Below are 19,498 nucleotides of genomic sequence, written 5' to 3' on the forward strand. Positions count from 1 at the left end.
AGTACCTTCCAACATTTGGTGGGCGTATCGATGTTGTTCTCACCGTCCCAACAATACTACGGCTCGCTCCTTCCTTCCCTAGTTCCCTCCATGGCGCTCATTATGATTTGCTTCATTGGCTTAATGTCAAGGTGAGAAAGATAAGACCTCCCAAAAGTTGCGGTCCATGTCATGAACAATCTGCCAGACCCGTTGCACGTTCACTGTAAATCTGTTTTCACATCACTCAAAATTGGGCAAGATATTACTTGGAGATTCATTACCAACTTCTGTTTTGGCATGGTACCCTTCTCTTTTGCCACTTTCACTGGGGCTACAAGGATAAAGTCTTTGATGTTTATGATATTCACATCGACAAATGACAAGTACTGTTTACCTTATCACTCAAAGGATCACGGTTGCAATTGGTCTGTAAGATCAGATTGTTTCTCTCTTAGGGACACCAACTAGACTGGAAGTTATGAAAAGTGGCATGAATGGTAGGTATTGGTTCTTATGATAGTAAGGGATAGTCTTATGATGTACTCATAGATCATAATATAAGAATAATCTATGATATGTTGTTGATTCTAGCTGCTTCTTTTTTTGGATGAAACTCCATCATAGGCGCCCCGCTGCTCGGCCCCATGATTCTAGCGAAAGGAGTAAATCAGGGAATTGCAACAGTCAAAGATTCGAACACTAGCACACTGCAAACATGAGAGCGAAAAGCCTTTTCTACGTTCGCCCTGACCACTGGACTATGCCCCTGGGGTGATTCTAGCTGCTTATTGAGTGAAGGGGAGCTAGAGAAAGAGATGACCCTACTCAATTGAGGGGTAAAAGTGAAAAAAAAAAAATGTCCTTAACATACTTGTAAGGTTCTATATAGAGGATAAAATTTAACCTTTGTTTGGAATGAATGAATTTAATAAAATTTTTGGAATTAATTTGCAATTCCAACTTTTCATGTTTGGAGTGAAAACAACAACGAAATTCAATTTCTGTAACCAAAATACCCAAATTCCTATGGAACTTTTATTGCTTTTTTTATGTTCCTAGAATTGAATTCTTATGGAATTCAAGTATATTAATCCAAATTCAACCAAAGTAAGTGGAATATTTGGCTTGGTTTCAGATGTATAGCCCAAGGTCATTATTCGCTTTGGTTTGCACAACCAACAAATTATTTCAAGAGATTTAGAAGGAGATAAAAAATACAAGATTATATCAAAAATTATATTCAAAGGAATATATGAGAATATCTTCTTAACATTGAGGGAACCGCACGTATAGGGATCGCTCCTCGGAATGGGATTATTTGTTTATTCTATTGATGTTTTATGGTAATCATTAACGAACTCACCATATCAATGTTTGAATTTTTTTTTTATCTTAGTTCAAATTTTTAATTAAGCAATTTTAATGTTAATTCTAATATTTAATTTTAAATACATTAGTGAACTATAATTTAATAGTTTCCGTCCAATGATATAACACTAAAAATTCACCTATTCAATTGCTTACTGAAATTCGAGAAAGATGCAATTAAAGTGCACACCCACAATTTTCTAATTTCAAAATGAAATAATAAATTATTTAATGAATATACGATTGATGTTAGGAAGTTGGGACCCAATATAACATTATCTGAATTTCTATAATGTCGAGGCTTTTGTCTCTTAATTAGGTAAACTTTGATAGTCAATTTAGTATTTAGAATTGAATAACCAAATAAGACAAGTAGAGAAATGTGAACAGTAGATATAATTATTCCCTTTTTTAAAAAAAAAATTAGGATCTATATAACCTGATCAAGGATGATTTGAGGGTAATTTTCTTCATGATGTGACTCTAAGGTATGACCCAAATATGGTGCCAAACTCATTCTTTTGAGTCATTCTGAGGGCTATTATAATATTCTGAAATTTGTAAGACGAAAATAATTATCAAATTTCGGTATTTGAGGTCCCTATTGAGGATATGAGAATTTAAGACATCAAAACAATAGTGAAATAATGTTAATGATGATAAAGATAACATCACTAACATAATAATAATAAATGAGTAAATCAAACTATAACTTCAATTAAATTTAATTAATTAATATGTTTATAAATGAGTGCCTGTGCACGTGTGCTTGGAGATTAAGTAATGCACAATGGCCATTTCTTTCAAATTGAAACAGATGAGAGAGAGAGGGGGAGAGTTTGGGAGGGATATAAAATATATATATATATGTATGCATGTGCGTGGCCTTGTCTTGGCCATTTTTTTTTGTGGCTTAAAAGCCACTTGAATTGTATATAAAAAGAAGAAATTTTGGGCAATTTAAAGGCCAATTTTGTCCTTCTTTGAGCCAGCGAGCAGAGGAGAAAATGAGAGGGAAGAAGGAGGCGCTCGGTAGCAAGAAAAGAGAAGAAAAGTGAGGGAATTAAAGGATTTTTTGAGGTTATTCGATATTTAAAATATTTCGGTAAGTGGGTTAAATTATCGAAAGTGTTATAGATTTAAATTATGGATTTTTCACTGTTAGATTATGTGGATTGTGCGACTAAACTTAATTAATCTGAGTCATAAACTTGTTATTTTTTTGTAGAACATTTTACTTCACATCGGGAGCGTTGAAAAGTCAAGAATTGGCCAAATACAGGCAAGCTCTTAAACCTCTACTCGTGTTCTTTAATTCCCGTAAAAATCTCCGTGATTTCTAGTATTTTATTCCCTCCATCACCGTGACTCGGGTCCACGCATTAATAACGCTAATCTGCATGGCAACCATTCCATAACTTGTATGTTAATAATGGGTCTATTAATGATTAAATAAGTTAAGTAAGTGATATTTTGGTGTCATTCATTCCGTCCGACACGAAGCTTCGTATCGCTTCGCTTTCTTTGGAAATGATACCGTACCCATTGGGCTAGGTTCTTAGAAGAGTTGATTATGATTTAATGAGCTTATATTAATAATTTATTATTGAATGTGGAGATGATTTTCTATGTATGAGAAGATATGAGCACAAGAATGATATAATGGAGTTTATGTTTTCATGGAGAAAGTTTGTAGTTTGTGAAATGATAAGCTTAAAGTGATTAAGTTCAGTGTTATTTATAAGTGTGTCTAAGGGTATGGGGTACAAATTCACTAACTATCGACCCTAGGTCGTGACAGTTGATGGCTGGATGTATGGGCGCCAATCATCGGCTGTTACGATAAGCGCTAGACAGGCCAAAAGAGCTAGTACTGCCAGATTCTCGCCTTGATTGTGTGCATATCATGATATGTGTACTGTATAGGGACTGTGTTGCATTCACTTGGGGACATGTTTTGTGTGTGATGGGATGTGTAAGCATCTACATGACCCGGTTAGTCTAAGAGCTAACCTGGGTTCTTTAGGTGAGCTGGTGGATTTAGAGGCATTTCGCATGTGTGAATTCTTATGTGGGCGTAGCATGACCTGATGCTTGGTTTATGGAGGCCTTGTCATCACGTTTATTGCTACATAAGCCGTTACATCTCCTAATTGTTCCATTGCATAGTAAGAATGTGCGGTTTTAAGTGATGAATATGTGTGGTTGGTATAGCCACGATAAAACCTTGGGAGTGAGACCCACGACAGCGTGGACCACGGAAAGATCAGGGGTTAGAGTCCCACGACAACAAGACCGGGGGTTAGACACTACAAAAAATTTGATTTTTAGCGGCGGTTTTTTAGCGGCGGTTTCTAAAACCGCCGCAAAAAATGAAATTTTGCGGCGGTTTGCAAACCGCCGCAAAATACTATTTTAGCGGCGGTTTTTTTTTACATTTTGCGGCGGTTTTCAAAAAACCGCCGCTAAATTTAGAAAATAATTAAATAATTAAAAAATAAAATTTAATTTAGCGGCGGTTTCTGAGAAACCGCCGCTAAATTCAAAAATTATTAAATAATTTAAAATTAAAATTAAATTAATATTTGCGGCGGTTTTCAAAACCGCCGCAAAATTCATTAAAAAATTTAATTTAGCGGCGGTTTCTAAAAAACCGCCGCTAAATTCAAAAATTATTAAATAATTTAAAATTAAAATTAAATTAATATTTGCGGCGGTTTTCAAAACCGTCGCAAAATTTATTAAAAAAAATTAATTTAGCGGCGGTTTCTGAAAAACCGCCGCTAAATTCAAAAATTATTAAATAATTTAAAATTAAAATCAAATTAATATTTGCGGCGGTTTTGAAAACCGCCGCAAAATTCATTAAAAAAATTAATTTAGCGGCGGTTTCTGAAAAACCGCCGCTAAATTCAAAAATTATTAAATAATTTAAAATTAAAATTAAATTAATATTTGCGGCGGTTTTCAAAACCGCCGCAAAATTCATTAAAAAAATTAATTTAGCGGCGGTTTCTGAAAAACCGCCGCTAAATTTAAAAATAATTAAATAATTTATAATTAAAATTAAATTAATATTTGCGGTGATTTTTGAAAATCGTTGCAAAATTCATTAAAATATTTAATTTAGTTTTCAAAAAAGAAATTTCCCCCCAAAACTTGCATTAATAATTTACAATTAATACTTATTGTATTAATAATTTATATTTTATAATTTGCATTAATAATTTAAAATTTTCAATTGCTTTGAAATAATAAGTAGTAATAAAATTTTTCCCCAAAATTTGCATTAATGATTTACATTTAATACTTATTGCATTAATAATTTACATTTTGTAATTTGCATTTTTATATATATAAAAGAAGGATAGTTTTCGAAAAAGAAATTTCCCCCCAAAACTTGCATTAATGATTTACAAATAATACTTATTGCATTAATAATTTATATTTTGTAATTTGCATTAATAATTTAAAATTTTCAATTGTTTTGAAATAATAAATAGTAATAAAATTTTCTCCCAAATTAATGATTTGCATTTAGTACTTATTGCATTAATAATTTACATTTTGTAATTTGCATCTTTATATATATAAAAGTAGGATAGTCTTCAAAAAAGAAATTTTTCCCCAAAATTTGCATTAATGATTTACATTTAATACTTATTGCATTAATAATTTACATTTTGTAATTTGCATCTTTATATATATAAAAGAAGGATAGTTTTCGAAAAAGAAATTTCCCCCCAAAACTTGCATTAATGATTTACAAATAATACTTATTGCATTAATAATTTGTATTTTGTAATTTGCATTAATAATTTAAAATTTTCAATTGTTTTGAAATAATAAATAGTAATAAAATTTTCTCCCAAATTAATGATTTGCATTTAGTACTTATTGCATTAATAATTTACATTTTGTAATTTGCATCTTTATATATATAAAAGTAGGATAGTCTTCAAAAAAGAAATTTTTCCCCAAAATTTGCATTAATGATTTACATTTAATACTTATTGCATTAATAATTTACATTTTGTAATTTGCATCTTTATATATATAAAAGAAGGATAGTTTTCGAAAAAGAAATTTCCCCCCAAAACTTGCATTAATGATTTACAAATAATACTTATTGCATTAATAATTTGTATTTTGTAATTTGCATTAATAATTTAAAATTTTCAATTGTTTTGAAATAATAAATAGTAATAAAATTTTCCCCCAAATTAATGATTTGCATTTAGTACTTATTGCATTAATAATTTATATTTTGTAATTTGCATCTTTACATATATAAAAATAAGATAGTCTTCAAAAAAGAAATTTTCCTCCAAAACTTGCATTAATGATTTACAATTAATACTGATTGAATTAATAATTTGCATTTTGTAATTTGCATTAATAATTTAAATCTTTCAATTGCTTTGAAATGATAAGTAGTAATAAAATTTTCCCCCAAAACTTGCATTTAATACTTATTACTTTAATAATTTACATTTTGTAATTTGCATTAATAATTTAAATCTTTCAATTGTTTCGAAATAATATATACTAATTATGTAAAATTAATAATAAATTTTAAATATACAAGTTTTTCAATGCTAATTGTTTTCTATTAAATTTGCATGAATTTTATGAGAAATATTAATAGACAACTTAAACTATTAATTAAGTCATAGAAAAGTATCTATTTATTTAATATATTATTTTTATATCTTTATTCTATGTATATTTATATAATAATAAAATATGATAGTCAAATAAAGTATTTTGCCAAATGTCAATTATTAGGGTTGTCAAGTATTAGAGTTTTTCAATGCTAATTAATATTTAAGGTATCACATTTTTAAGACTATGGAAGAAATCAAAATTCATTTTTTTAAAATTTTGTTATTATTGAAAAAACTTATTCTTACTCATATTTAAGAGTTTTAATTTATATTTATAATTATAATATAATAAATAGAAAATAACGAACGTCTTTAAGTGAAAATATTATAGATTTTATAATATTTATTTATAAATAAATATAATATAATAAAAAAATTTATAAGTATATTGAATTAAAAGTGTTCTCCATTAGCATATTGAATAGTGAATAATTAAGTAAACTTAAATTTTTTCAATATGATTAAAGATTAAAAAAATTATAATTATCAATTTAGTTAAAATTATTTAAAATAATAAATTTATTTTTTTATTTTTAAATTAAACTCTCCCACATATCACGCGGGTTCACCACTAGTTAAAAATTTAATTTAAAAAAATAAAAATAAAAATAAATTTAACAAAATTTTAATAATTTTAAAATATATATATAATTTTTTTATTTTTAATAAATTAATTTAGTTAATTTAATTCAATTAATTTATTTTTAATTTATTCCTTTATTCTTTTAAAAAATGATAAATTAATTAATGTTTTTCTTTCTATATTAAAAAATATAAAATATAATTCTGAAAAATAGTGGTATATAATTTATATATGTAATTATATAACAAGGGAAGTTGGTAGATCAGGCGGTTTCAAGCATGCAATGGCATATGGGAGGTTGTGGGTTCGAAACTGGGGAAGGGGGGAGGCTGGAAATTTATGCAGCCACGTGGCTGGGCGGGGGGTGGGCAACCGTGTGGGCGCGGGCAGGTGAGAGTAAAATTTTTAATTTTTTTTTAATTTTAGCGGCGGTTTCTAAAACCGCCGCTAAAATTTAAAATTTTAATTTTTTAATTTTTTAATTTTTTTAATTTTTGCGGCGGTTGAAAAACCGCCGCTAAAATAAAAAATTTTAATTTTTTTTAATTTTAGCGGCGATTTTTAAAACCGCCGCTAAAATTAAAAAAACCGCCGCTAAATCACTGATTTTGCGGCGGTTTTAAAACCGCCGCAAAATCAGTGATTTAGCGGCGGTTATTCCAGCGGTTGGTCAAAACCGCCGCTAAATGCTCCACGACGGCTGGTTCAGCGGCGGTTTTCAAAACCGCCGCTAAATCACTTAGCGGCGGTTAAAAACCGCCGCTAAATGCAAAAAAAACCGCCGCTAAATGCCAGTTTTTTTGTAGTGAGAGTTCCACGGTAATGGCAGGATAAGACGATATGATGATAGGGGATAGCATATTTGGAATAGTGATGATCTGGTAGCCTATAGAAGGCTGCCAACAGGTTTGTATGTGAGACTTGGGTGCCAATGTGTGTTTAATGTGGGCCCCAATAACCGTTTATGTGAAGTTTATTATATATTTATGCATTTAGAAGTAAGATAGGTATTGGGCATGGCATGACATGACGTTGCATTGGCATGAATTGCATGGGGTGTTATGGGAAGAGTCTTGTCTGTACCCTTCAGCCTTTCTTTCTAGAGCTTGCTGAGTCTCGCGACTCACGTTTGTTTTCTATCATTCCAGATAAGAGAAACATCTGTGATAACAAGTACGTTTAGCGGGGTTTGAGTCCAGACCGTCGAGTCATGATATCAGGTGCAGAGTTCTCCCGAAACTAAATCCTAAGTGTCATGGTGAGTATGTTGAGAGTAATGTTTTATATTTGTGAGATGGAGGTATGTTATGTAAGCCCAGATGAGCCCAAGTTGTGAATGATTATGTAAAGACGATTATGCAATGTTATGTGCTAAAAAAAAATATGGTTTCTAAAAGAGTTGTGTGGGAGGTTTCAATTAGATTATTGTTCGATATCATTTAAATAATGACCCTCTCACGGATCCTCTATCTGCGGTTGGAGGCGGGCCGTTATAGCTATGCACCCTTTTGGTCAGAGTGTATTGTGCTGTCGCGTGATGGATCTAGATATTTCTCGAGTATCCTCTATTGAGTCTTTTAAGACTAATTAACATATCATCTTTAAATGAATCTATGTATCTTTTTTAGATCAATAGATGTACTATTAGAGGCCAATTAATTGATAAATACTTTAATTACAATTGGAAACATTTTTATGAATGATTTGGTTGTTGCTACACCAAACTATTGAATGCTCGTTAACTCACTCTTCCAATGATCATTATATTACTCCATCTCTTAATTTGATTCTCTTGCCCAAACATGTACCAGAAGAGACAGTGCTTCGACAGTCCCAACAAGAGCATGTCCCGCTTCTTCCTTCCCTCGATGATACTAATGATGATTTGTTCCAGCAGCCCAGCATCCTGCGAGCAACAGGACATCAGTTTCCAGAAAACTGCAGTCCATATCCGTAACGACCTCTCAGACCCATTTCGGGTTCAGTGTCAATCCAAAGACAACGACATTGCCTGCACACACTGAACCCTGGGCAACTTCTTAGTTGGAGATTCGTTCCCCATTGGTTTTTCAGAGAGGACACTCTCTTCTTCTGCCATTTTTATTGGGGCCCCAATGAGAGAATCTTTGATGTCTACAATAATAAAGTTGCTAGCTACTGTTCGGATAAGTACACGAGCGACAAAATTTGCTATTGGTCTGTCAGATCGGATGGCTTCTATTTTAGTGGAACCAATGGACCCATTAGTTATGCCTTGTGGTATGGGTGGGAATAATCATTGGTTCTTATGATCAAGCTAATCATTGTTTCTGGTGCACTTACAGCATAAATAAAAGTGGGAACTTCATCTATAATCTTTTGTTGGTTCTCTTTAATTATGATGCTTTTTGTATGTATTTTTGCTTGAGGGAGATGTTTCTGTTGGATTTTGTTGGGTTTTTCTACACTAATTATTTATTTAAAGTGATCCAATTAGCTCTATCTCAATATTTACTTATGTGCATGTGATATGAAAAAGTATAGATAGACTATAAGTTATTGGGCCACTAAACTTAGTGGGAGGGTGTTGGGATAATATTGTTATTTTACCTGATAAGAATAATCTGATGTAGGAAAGATCTCTCAATTAATTTTTATTAGATGATGATTTTAGTTGGAGGATTAGGATATGTTCAGTAAGCTTAATTTTGTTGTGATTGTTATTTGGTGCTTTTAAATAGGCAGTCTGTATTTAGTGTTTGATGGACCATTCACAATAATATATGAAGAGATATATCCAGATTAGTTATAGTGGTGTTCGAGTACATTTCACAACTTGATAACATAAACCATAAGATTAAAGCGATTGAGTCGAACCACCTTAATTTTTTTTGTGTTGTTATTTTTCTTATTTAATTTTTATTTATTATTCTTAGTTTGTGCGTGAATCAATTTTAACAAGTTATATAATTAGAGTGATTTGATCCTAACAAAAGGCCCATTATATTAAAGTTATGGTTGTTTGCCACTATAACTAGATCCCCTCTCTTATTCAATATTCAGTTTTTTAGATAACCAAATGCCAGAGTTGTTGACAAAAATTATGCCACATGGTTTTTAAAGTTGACATTTTATAAGTTTAGTTGACTAAAGATAAAATTTAGTTAACCAAAGTCTTCTAATATAGTCGGAAACAATTTTTCAAAATCAATTTGGTTGACCAAAGTTTGAGTTTAGTCAACCAAAATCTTGCAAAATTGAATATGATCCTAATTTGAGAAGCCAGTCTAATTCTTCAAAACTTCATTTTGGACTACCAAAAACTATCAAAATTAAAATTTAAGTTTCAAAAAATATAATCCCTATTTACTTGCAAAAATTATTTTATGTTATTCATTTTTAGTTTCCATCTATATTTCCATATTTCCATTTGTACAAAAAATTCAGAGAAAAATAAAAAACACGTTTATTTCTCTTAAATAGAAACTAGTTGTAGACTTCAAAAAATAAAAAAATAAAAATGTTTAAAATCATGTAGAAGAAGAAATGTAAAAATTAACAATAAAGGAAGAGGTAAATGGCCAAAGTGGCCTTATAAAAGATGAGTTATGTTGTCGCAATGGCCAAGGGAAACGTGATGGTGTTGGTCATAGAATGAGAACGATAAGGGGAAAAGAAGAGGGCGCTAGCGGTGCTTGCCGACCAATGATAGAGAGTGTCATTATAGTGGTAAGGATAAGAATGGTAAAAGAAAAGACTAATTGTGCTCGCCATCAAATGGCAACAAAGAAGATGAGAAGATGGTGTGGTGAGTGAGTGGGTGAGTGTGAATAGAACACTAAGAAAAAGAGAAGCAAAAGAGAAAAAGTTCTTATTGATACAATTGAGAGGGGCTCAAATTAAAAAAAAAGAAGAAGCATATTTTCCCTAAATAACATATTTAAGATGTTTTTTAAAATCTAGTACAATTTTAAAAAATAAAAAAATTATTTTTTATCTTTTAATTTATATAAAAAAACTGTTTTGAAAACAGTTTCTAATTTTCTATCTTTGTAAATATTTTTTGAAGAAAACTATTTTAATTTTTCATATTGCAATATTTTTGAAGCACATTGTTCACTCTTTATCTCACACACATTTAAATTTTACTTTATAAGTTTTATGTGATTTTTTTTTTTTTTTTGTGAGCTAAACAAATATTTCCTCATTCTGAAACATTAGTATCTTTCATTAAAATGACCACAAATAGTCCTTATCATCGTTTACCTCCAGAACCATTTTCTTCTCTTTGGTGCAAGTTAAGAACTGCTCTAGAATTGAGATCTTTTCTTTTTCTTGAAATCTATTAATGGTTATTGTTTTACTTATTTTTTAAAATTATTTCAATTCTAATAGTCAAAAATCATATCTGATAATCTGTGGAAATTTTACCGACCACCAATATGAATTTTTTTTTTTTTTTTTTTGTTGCTTGGCATTAATTATGCTTGACCTGTTCGTTGTTGACTTATTCTTATTTAAAAGATTAACTTGCAAAACTTCATTTCACTACAAACCTAAAAAAAATCACAAGATTAATGGAGACTTTTCATGAAACTCAAAAAGGTGCTATGATATAATTTTTGACCCTGATGGCAGCTACTTCAACTTACTTATTTAGCTAGAAGCTAATGAAAGGGTTATAAAAGAATCTTATATATTAGCATCAACATTTACTTACTGAGCTCTTAAGTGGTGTGTTTAGAGTTGAAGGTGTTCAAGTAGTCAACTGAGTTGTACTTCTATTGTTTCTTTTTTCTTCTTTGATCATTGTAAAGGTTTGTAAGTCATTTTATTAAGTTTGAACTTATTAATGTACGTGAGAAGATCTCACTTAGGTGGTTTTGTTAGCAAGGGACATTTATAACGAGCTTTTGAGCACCTTGACAAAAACTAGGGTGATTATTGCTTATAGTAAAATATTCAAAACTTTAATTTAAAGCGAGGGCAGATGCTTTTAAACTCAAATTTGAACAAAATCTTGGAGTGTTTGTGTTTGATTATACTTCTACTTATTTATCTATATTCATTAACAAATCTCACTTTCAATTAAAGTTATATAATCAAAGTTTAGTAGAAAAATTCTTAAATTTTTAATTTTTATATATTTCTAAATTAAAGATACATTTTGAACATGGGTAATGTTTATCTTTGCCTTAAGGTTTTGGTTAATTAACTGCAATAAGTGCATCTTATTTTCAGATAATTTGTATTTTATTACACTTTGTTTTCTTTTTTAAGTAAAAGAGATATATATAAAAATAATTAAAATGTCTGTACAGAACACAATCCAGGGCATACCCTAAAGAACACGCTCACATAAGCAGAAACAGATACTCAAGATCCATACATGACAGAATCAAAACAATATAAAAAGAACACAAATAAGGTACATGGAATAGAAAAAGTAACAACTCTAGCTTGAAGTCAATAGTCTAAGACAAAAGGCACTCCAAAGCATGTCATCGTGGTCAAAAAAAAGACCAGGAGCAAATAGCAGACCTAAAGATAGCCACGAATGAGCTACCAAACTGACAATGTGAACAGAGAAAAACCATAGGATTGAGAGGATAAGCATGTATCAACTTATCCCAAGACCAATACAGGAACACACACTCAGGACCATAACCGTCAATATATGGACCTAAGCCAAGAGTGCTGATTGGTAAGGAGCTGCCAAACATGTCAAAGCGCACAACTCTATAAAGTATGTGAAAAAAATGGTGACCACCCGAGCCCACATTGCACACTACTTTGTTTTCAGTAGTTAAACAATTTAATCGATGAGTTAGATATTTTAAAATGGGATTAATTTATCATCAATTAATTAAATTATTTAAATATTAAAAATAAAATTTAATAAATATATTAAATTTATTAAATATATTTATTACAACTTCACCATTATGCTTGAGATTAAAATGCTTATGGAGGTAAGATATCTGAAGATTGGGAGTGCAAATCTCAAAATAAAGTCATCTAAAGATTCTTCTTTTATATATATATACTCTTATGTTAAATATATATATGTATTGGTATATTAGAGTCATTTTTTTTTTTAGTTTTGGTTGCGAGACTCGAGGTATCTCTTACCATAAACTTGTAGACATTTTGAAATTTGTTTAATGAAATTCTTACTTATAAAAAAAAAAAATATATATATATATATATACAAATAGATAAATAATCCCTGAAGTCACATCTCACATTTTCACTTATCATAGCATTATTATCCATGAATGTGTACAAATGAATAGCATTAATTCGGGGTTCCTTAATTGAGTCAATTTATGTTCATGCTTTTATGATAATCATATATTTACTCAATCCATCAATACTTAATTCACTTCCCAAGCATTCAACCAATAAAAGAAAAATTAAATTTAAATTCTTCTTTTCTTTTCAATTTTTTTGGTAATTATACTTTTATGTACGTTTAGAATAAGCTCTACCTTCACCTCCTATGATTTGGGTTATTTTTTCTAAATCTTCTTGGATTTAATTTTAAAATTAAATCTAAGAAGATTTAGATTCTGTTGATTTGTTATCTTGAAAAACGCATTTAGAAAAATAAATCATAAGAACTCAAAATATCATAGGTAAACCATAAGCGCAAGGGTATTTGTAGAAAAAGCCCCCCAAAAATGATGAAATTTACCCTTACATTTACTATATAAATTAAGAATGATCCTTAATAGTTATGGCAAAAAAATTTTTTTAGGCCCCAATAGTTGCTCACATGGTGACTAAAAAATTATAAATTTTAATTATAAAAATATTTTTATAGAATAAAATAAAATTACATACAAAGATTGTCTTGTTTTCCCTTAATCTCATGCACTATCAAATTATTATATGGTACTAAAATTAATTTTACAAGAATTAATCCTCTTTAATTCCAAAGCAAAGTACATCTTTATAAATTTTTAGATTAATTTATTAGATTAATAAGTATCGAGAGAACCATTACGACGACCCCGATTTGTTGCATGCGTTGAGTAACATAATTGCTACCCAATACGAACTAGCAGAGAGGGTGGGGCCTGAGTCCCACCCCTATGGGTTCCATGTCCTCCTCCCTCTCGGGTTGCCCACCTTAGACAATTGATATGTTATCTAATGTGGGTAAGAGATCAATTTTACCATTATAAATACTCTCTGTAATGGATAGTTAAAATATTATTAATCATTAAATACTTTTCAAATGATCATTATATCATTTTTTTTAAGGAGTACTGTCATTTTAATACTCTTTAAAATAAATTTAATTTTTAAAATATAAATATTTTTATTAATTAGTAAAATATTTTAAAATACAATATATTTACTATCACTTAAAAAGAGTGTTTGAACACTGAAAATAAAATGTATTAAACACACGTTAACTTACGACACCCATTAACAAAACGATAATGCTAAGCTGAGTGTCTCTTGTTTTATGATTCCATGAATGTTTCATTGATATTCACTTACTAAAATTGACGAGAGATTTCTATCTAACAACAAGTTCATCTTCCATCCTTCAATTTCGTTTGCTTTCCTCAACAACTTCTAATTCCAAGCGTTAGTAGATGACAGTTGTAAACTTTCCCAGTTCCACTAATGCTCATTAGTTACTTTTCTAAGTAAACTAGTTCTCGACCCGTGCGATGCACGAGATACAATATTCAACAAATATATATATATATATATAAATAATAGTTCAAAATATGAAATGCACATTATAATAAATTTAATATATTACATGAATTAATGAAGAAATAACAATTTTATTTCATTGTGATTAAAGTAAATTTTGGAAGACTTCTTTGTATACAACATTTGTAGTCGAAGTTGTTTGTTCACCCTCTTTATCACATATTAGCACCTTTAACCCACTGCGACTTGTAACTCTTGATATTGCAACGTACAGTCCCGTGACTGAACAAAGGTTTCTTCAAAAAAAGACCTACATGGGTCAAAGATTGGCCTTGACTTTTATTGATAGTCATGGCATACGAAACAATAAGGGGAAATTGTCTTCGTTGAAATTTGAAGGGCAACCTTGTATCGGATGGAGTCAACGATATTCTTGGAATTAACACTTTATGCCCTGCATTAGTACCTGACAATATTGTAGCCTCCAACACGTGACTTCCAAGTCTTGTAACAATTAGCCTAGTCCCATTGCAAAGTCCAGCGGTATGATCAATGTTCCTCAACAACATAACCGGAATACCAACCTTTAATCTCAACTCGTGGTTAGGGACACCAGAACATTTGATACTGTTTAAAAATTCTGTGGAATGAAGATCTTCCAACAAATCAATATTTGTATCTGACCTGCAAATCGTATCTGAACTGAAGTATGTCGTTCCTTCACAATCACTAATAGAAATCATGTAATCGTTGACAGATTCAACGACATCCAATGTTGGTGCAAGAATGGCCCTACCTTGCAAGTAGGATGTATTACCAACGTTGTTTGAAAATGACGGGTAAGTGGTCTCAACAATTGATTCAATCATATTACTGGACCCATGTATCAAAATATCATCTGGTATTTCCACAGTTGCATGTCCATCATTTCGGCCACCTAAAATCCCATCACCAATGCTTGATATCCATTCAGAAAATTCTTTCAAGTAAACATTGTGATCGTTATCAATGAGATTTTGGAGTCTCATATTCTTTGTCAATTTCAACACCTTGCAATGTCGCCACAAATAAGACGAATTAATTGTTGCATGCACAATATCTTGCCTACTACCTTTCGGTATGACTGGTAAAATTTGCCTGAAATCCCCACCAAACACCACAGTTTTCCCTCCGAATGGTTGGTCTAAACTTAATGGATTTTTGAATCTCATAATATCTCGCAAACTTTTGTCAAGTGCCTCAAAACAGTATCTGTGCATCATAGGGGCTTCATCCCAAATAATAAGCTTTGTCTTTAATATCAATTCAGCTAATGGACTCCCCTGTTTAATGTTGCATGTGGAGTCTTCAGTCGGATTGAGAGGGATCGCAAATCTTGAATGGGCTGTTCTACCACCGGGCAAGAGCAAAGATGCAATTCCACTTGATGCCACATTTAAGACAACTTCCCCTTTTGATCGCAAACCTGCAGAAAGGGTTTTCCATATAAATGTTTTCCCCGTGCCACCGCATCCATACAAAAAGAATACACCACCTTGATCAGACTGAACATCACTCATTATCATATCATAAACACTTCTCTGCTCATCTGTCAGTCTGGAAACAAACAACTTGTGATCTTCGGCAAGAGACCTTCTATCATATCGCATCTCATCGTGGATAAGCCTATTTTCTGAAAATGAAATGTCGATCTCGTACGGAAATGGCATTGATTTAAATTCACGAAGACTCTTCCCTCTACTACGCAATATCTTTTCAATCTCCAAAAGAACATAATTTTTCAGTTCCTCTTCACTTAGTTCCAAATCTGTAGTCATTTAAAACAACCAAATAAATAATTATAAATTTGAAACATATAAGTAAAACTTGGACGACATATAAAATCAATACAAACTAATTTTTTCATAAGTAATTTGTGATATTTGTTTTGGATGGAAAAAATAAATCTAAAACTTTTCACTGAACATGTTAAGTGATATTATGATCATTGATTCATAAAAAATCACAGAGTACCTTCATGAGCTAAAACACACCGCTGTCTATGAAGGATATCGTCAGACAGTAATAACCAACATTGTTCCCAAACATATTCAGGTCTCGACAAAGAATCAGATGCCAACAATGTTGCGAATAGATTTCTCAACGATTGCGCCGAACCCCAATGACTTGCTTCGACAATACCGTCGATGTACTCTTTATCGTCATCCAACAAACCCAGCGCATAGCAAGCATCCCTGAATGAATCGTACTGCACACCATTAACACACCTAATCTCTTCATAACTCTTTGGACCCCGTACTATATTGAGAAGGGTTCTCAAATAATACATCTCTCCACACCCTGGAGGAACGTAAAATATACGCCCTATTGAAAAGCCACGTTGTCTTGGAAGCCATTCTCTCTGTTCATGTTTCCAAACGAATTTAGTTGGAAATTCCGCATATGTAAGTTCCCTTGCAGCTTTATACTTTCTATTAGCATCCATCCAAGCAGTGAACATACTTTCCTTAACCGAAGGACGACTAAGAACATCATCAATATGATCAGAGTCGGAGAAGAATATATTTTGCTGGTTTGGTAGATGAAATGATAAGCGCTCAACCGGGGGATTCCTGTAGTGAATGTCATAACCAAACATCCTCCAAGCTGCCTCACAAGATGATATATATCTGCAATCATAGTACATGCTTATCTCATCAACCTGCTTATTATTGTTTTCACCTGCAGCGGTCTGATAAAAACTGGCTGTGACACGATCATGGCCCTTGTTCACATACTTGAAAAGATATTTAATTGATCTGGACTGATTGCACCATTCCACATTTATGTGAGCACCATACTTCAATAACAGGTAACGATTATGAGGAACGACAAATCTATTGTCAAGATCAATGCCACTCTTGTTGACAGTTATACCATTATCTCGTCGTCGGTAAATTGGGTACCCATCATCGTCAACATTTGTAAACTCTGCAAATTTTTTTGGAAAATGCTTAGAGCATTGTCCATTAACCATGCATGGGGAGCTCCTTCTCAAACTGCCGCATGGACCATGAATCATTAGATCTCTCACTGCAGCATAATATTTGGGATCAATCGATTCATCAGGGATTTCCGCAGATATGATGCGGTCTATGTCATCTCCAGTTGGGTACTTAGCATCTTGAGATAAAAAAAGCAATATATGGGCATGGGGCAAGCCACGCTTCTGAAACTCAATCGTGTAGACAACTAAAAAATAATTGAAAAAGGAAAAAGAAATAATGTGAACAGAACGTCGTACAAAGTCTCAACTAACAATGTGAAAATAAGATTATTAATTATGAATGTCTAAATAGTTAACAAATGTATATTTACCTGCTCTGACAGTCCCGAATACTTTATTTTGCCTAAGATCTTTCATCAAATGATCCAACTTGACCTTGAATATTCTGCACAATATGTCAGGCCGGTCCTCTGATTTCAGGCTTCTATTTTCTAGGAAGCGGATAACCTCTGGCCATTTCGGGTTACACGTAAATGTAATGAAAAGGTCAGGATATCCAACCCAACGACAGATAGCCATTGCATCTTGATAGTTCTGTATCATGTACCGGGCTCCACCGGTAAAAGTAGATGGTAGAACAACTCTTTTTCTTTGTGTGGATAGATTAGTCTCGCCTCGTAATAAGGCATCGGCCAAACCATTGTAAATGTCACATCTCAATTGCTTCTGATGAGTGCGTACATAATTCAATCGAGACGTCTCGACCATAGTGTACGCATCGACTAAAAATTGCTGGAACAATTTTCTGGAGAATAGTATGTGAGGCGATTCACAATCCCTTTCCTGTAGTCTATATGAAAAGAATTCTCGCATGCTTAACTTTTTTCGTGCACCAGATGATCCTGATCTCGAATTCTTTAACTGAACGTCTTCTCTATAGCCATCTTGGCCGTACACGAAAAGCAATGGGTACTGAAGCCCAAGATATGAAGGATTTAATTCATTAATTCGCTTGAGAAGTCCACTTCGAGTTTCAACAACTATATCTCTCTCACCAAGTGCAGTCTCGAAATCGCCGGGTACCAAACCCGCAACCTCTTCAGCTGATGGAAGGTTATACCTCCTTCCATCTGCAAATCGCTTTCCAATTAATCTAAGCTTTACTTCAGAGTAATCAGGCTTTCGCATACTTTCCCTCACCATCCTGAAAGACTTCACAAGGACATTGTGTTCATCAAGCATATCCTGAAGATCTTTGACAATATCCCCATGGAATTTAGTTGTCTCTGAAGTCCGTCTACACGAAGGAATAGAAAATTTAAAAATGATGTCGATACATCACATTAAAATAATATTGACATAACAAACTTTTATTTATAAGATTGCTTACCCAACAACGTTCATACGGTTTGCAACTTCGTTCGCAGTGTCGTATATGTATAACTGAGCAAACTTTGGTATAGATCCTTCTGTTGGCAACAAACTACCGATCATGTGATAGTTTTGCCCATGCAATCTGAAGACAGGAGGGGATTTACCATGATGGACACTTGTGTCAATCTTTCCGCCCATTGATGTGAAGGAAAACATCATGTTGTATGCCCTTATGTTTTCCAAGAAATGCTTGCTTTTATCGTTATCAGAATAAAATAAATCAATAAGAACTTGAGGCGGAGTATGCATCAGAGGGAGCTCTACTTTGCCTTGCATGCAACACAAAGAGAACTTTGGGTTTTTGGTATTGTAATGTTTTCCCACCCTTTCCTCGTACCAGAATATGGCTCCGCAAAATTCGCATTTATTATTAGGATCTCCTATATCAGTATATTCTGAACGATAACATAATTGATATAAGATTTTATTAGCAAAAAATAAGAATAAAGAATAAAGGAAGAGAGCGTAATAAAAAAATACATACAAAGCTTCTATCTCATTTAGAATTATTATATTAGAAACTCTATATTTTTCTTTAGCAAGAAGCATCGCAAAAAAAAAATGAAAATTAATTTCCATTTTTTGTTCTTTTAAGTTATTGTAAGCAACATAAAAACCTTACACATAGGGTTCTGCATGAACAAAAATTATCGTTCAGAAAATTAATTTTAATAATTTTAATGTTATTCGAATCTTTTTTTTTTTTTTTAAGTTTGAAACGTTGCTTAAATATTTAAATATAAACATTCTGTGAAACAGTCACAAGCTAAACAAAATATATAATTAGTGTAAATGAATGGTTCATTAGAAAAAAACAGAATA

General features: G+C 31.8%; 1 protein-coding gene across 1 annotated transcript; it reads right to left on the bottom strand.

The window, feature by feature from the left end:
* Positions 1–14,471: 14,471 nt before the first annotated feature.
* On the bottom strand, positions 14,472–18,814 carry LOC127811252 (uncharacterized). The gene is made up of 4 exons (XM_052350963.1): positions 18,633–18,814; positions 17,614–18,539; positions 16,270–17,487; positions 14,472–16,063 (listed from the first exon to the last, which is right to left on the bottom strand). The coding sequence occupies exons 1-4, from the start codon at positions 18,812–18,814 to the stop codon at positions 14,472–14,474; spliced, it is 3,918 nt and encodes a 1,305-aa protein (XP_052206923.1).
* Positions 18,815–19,498: the final 684 nt, after the last annotated feature.

The sequence above is a fragment of the Diospyros lotus genome, chromosome 10, assembly GCF_014633365.1.
Source record: "Diospyros lotus cultivar Yz01 chromosome 10, ASM1463336v1, whole genome shotgun sequence".
Classification (NCBI taxonomy): Eukaryota; Viridiplantae; Streptophyta; class Magnoliopsida; order Ericales; family Ebenaceae; genus Diospyros; species Diospyros lotus.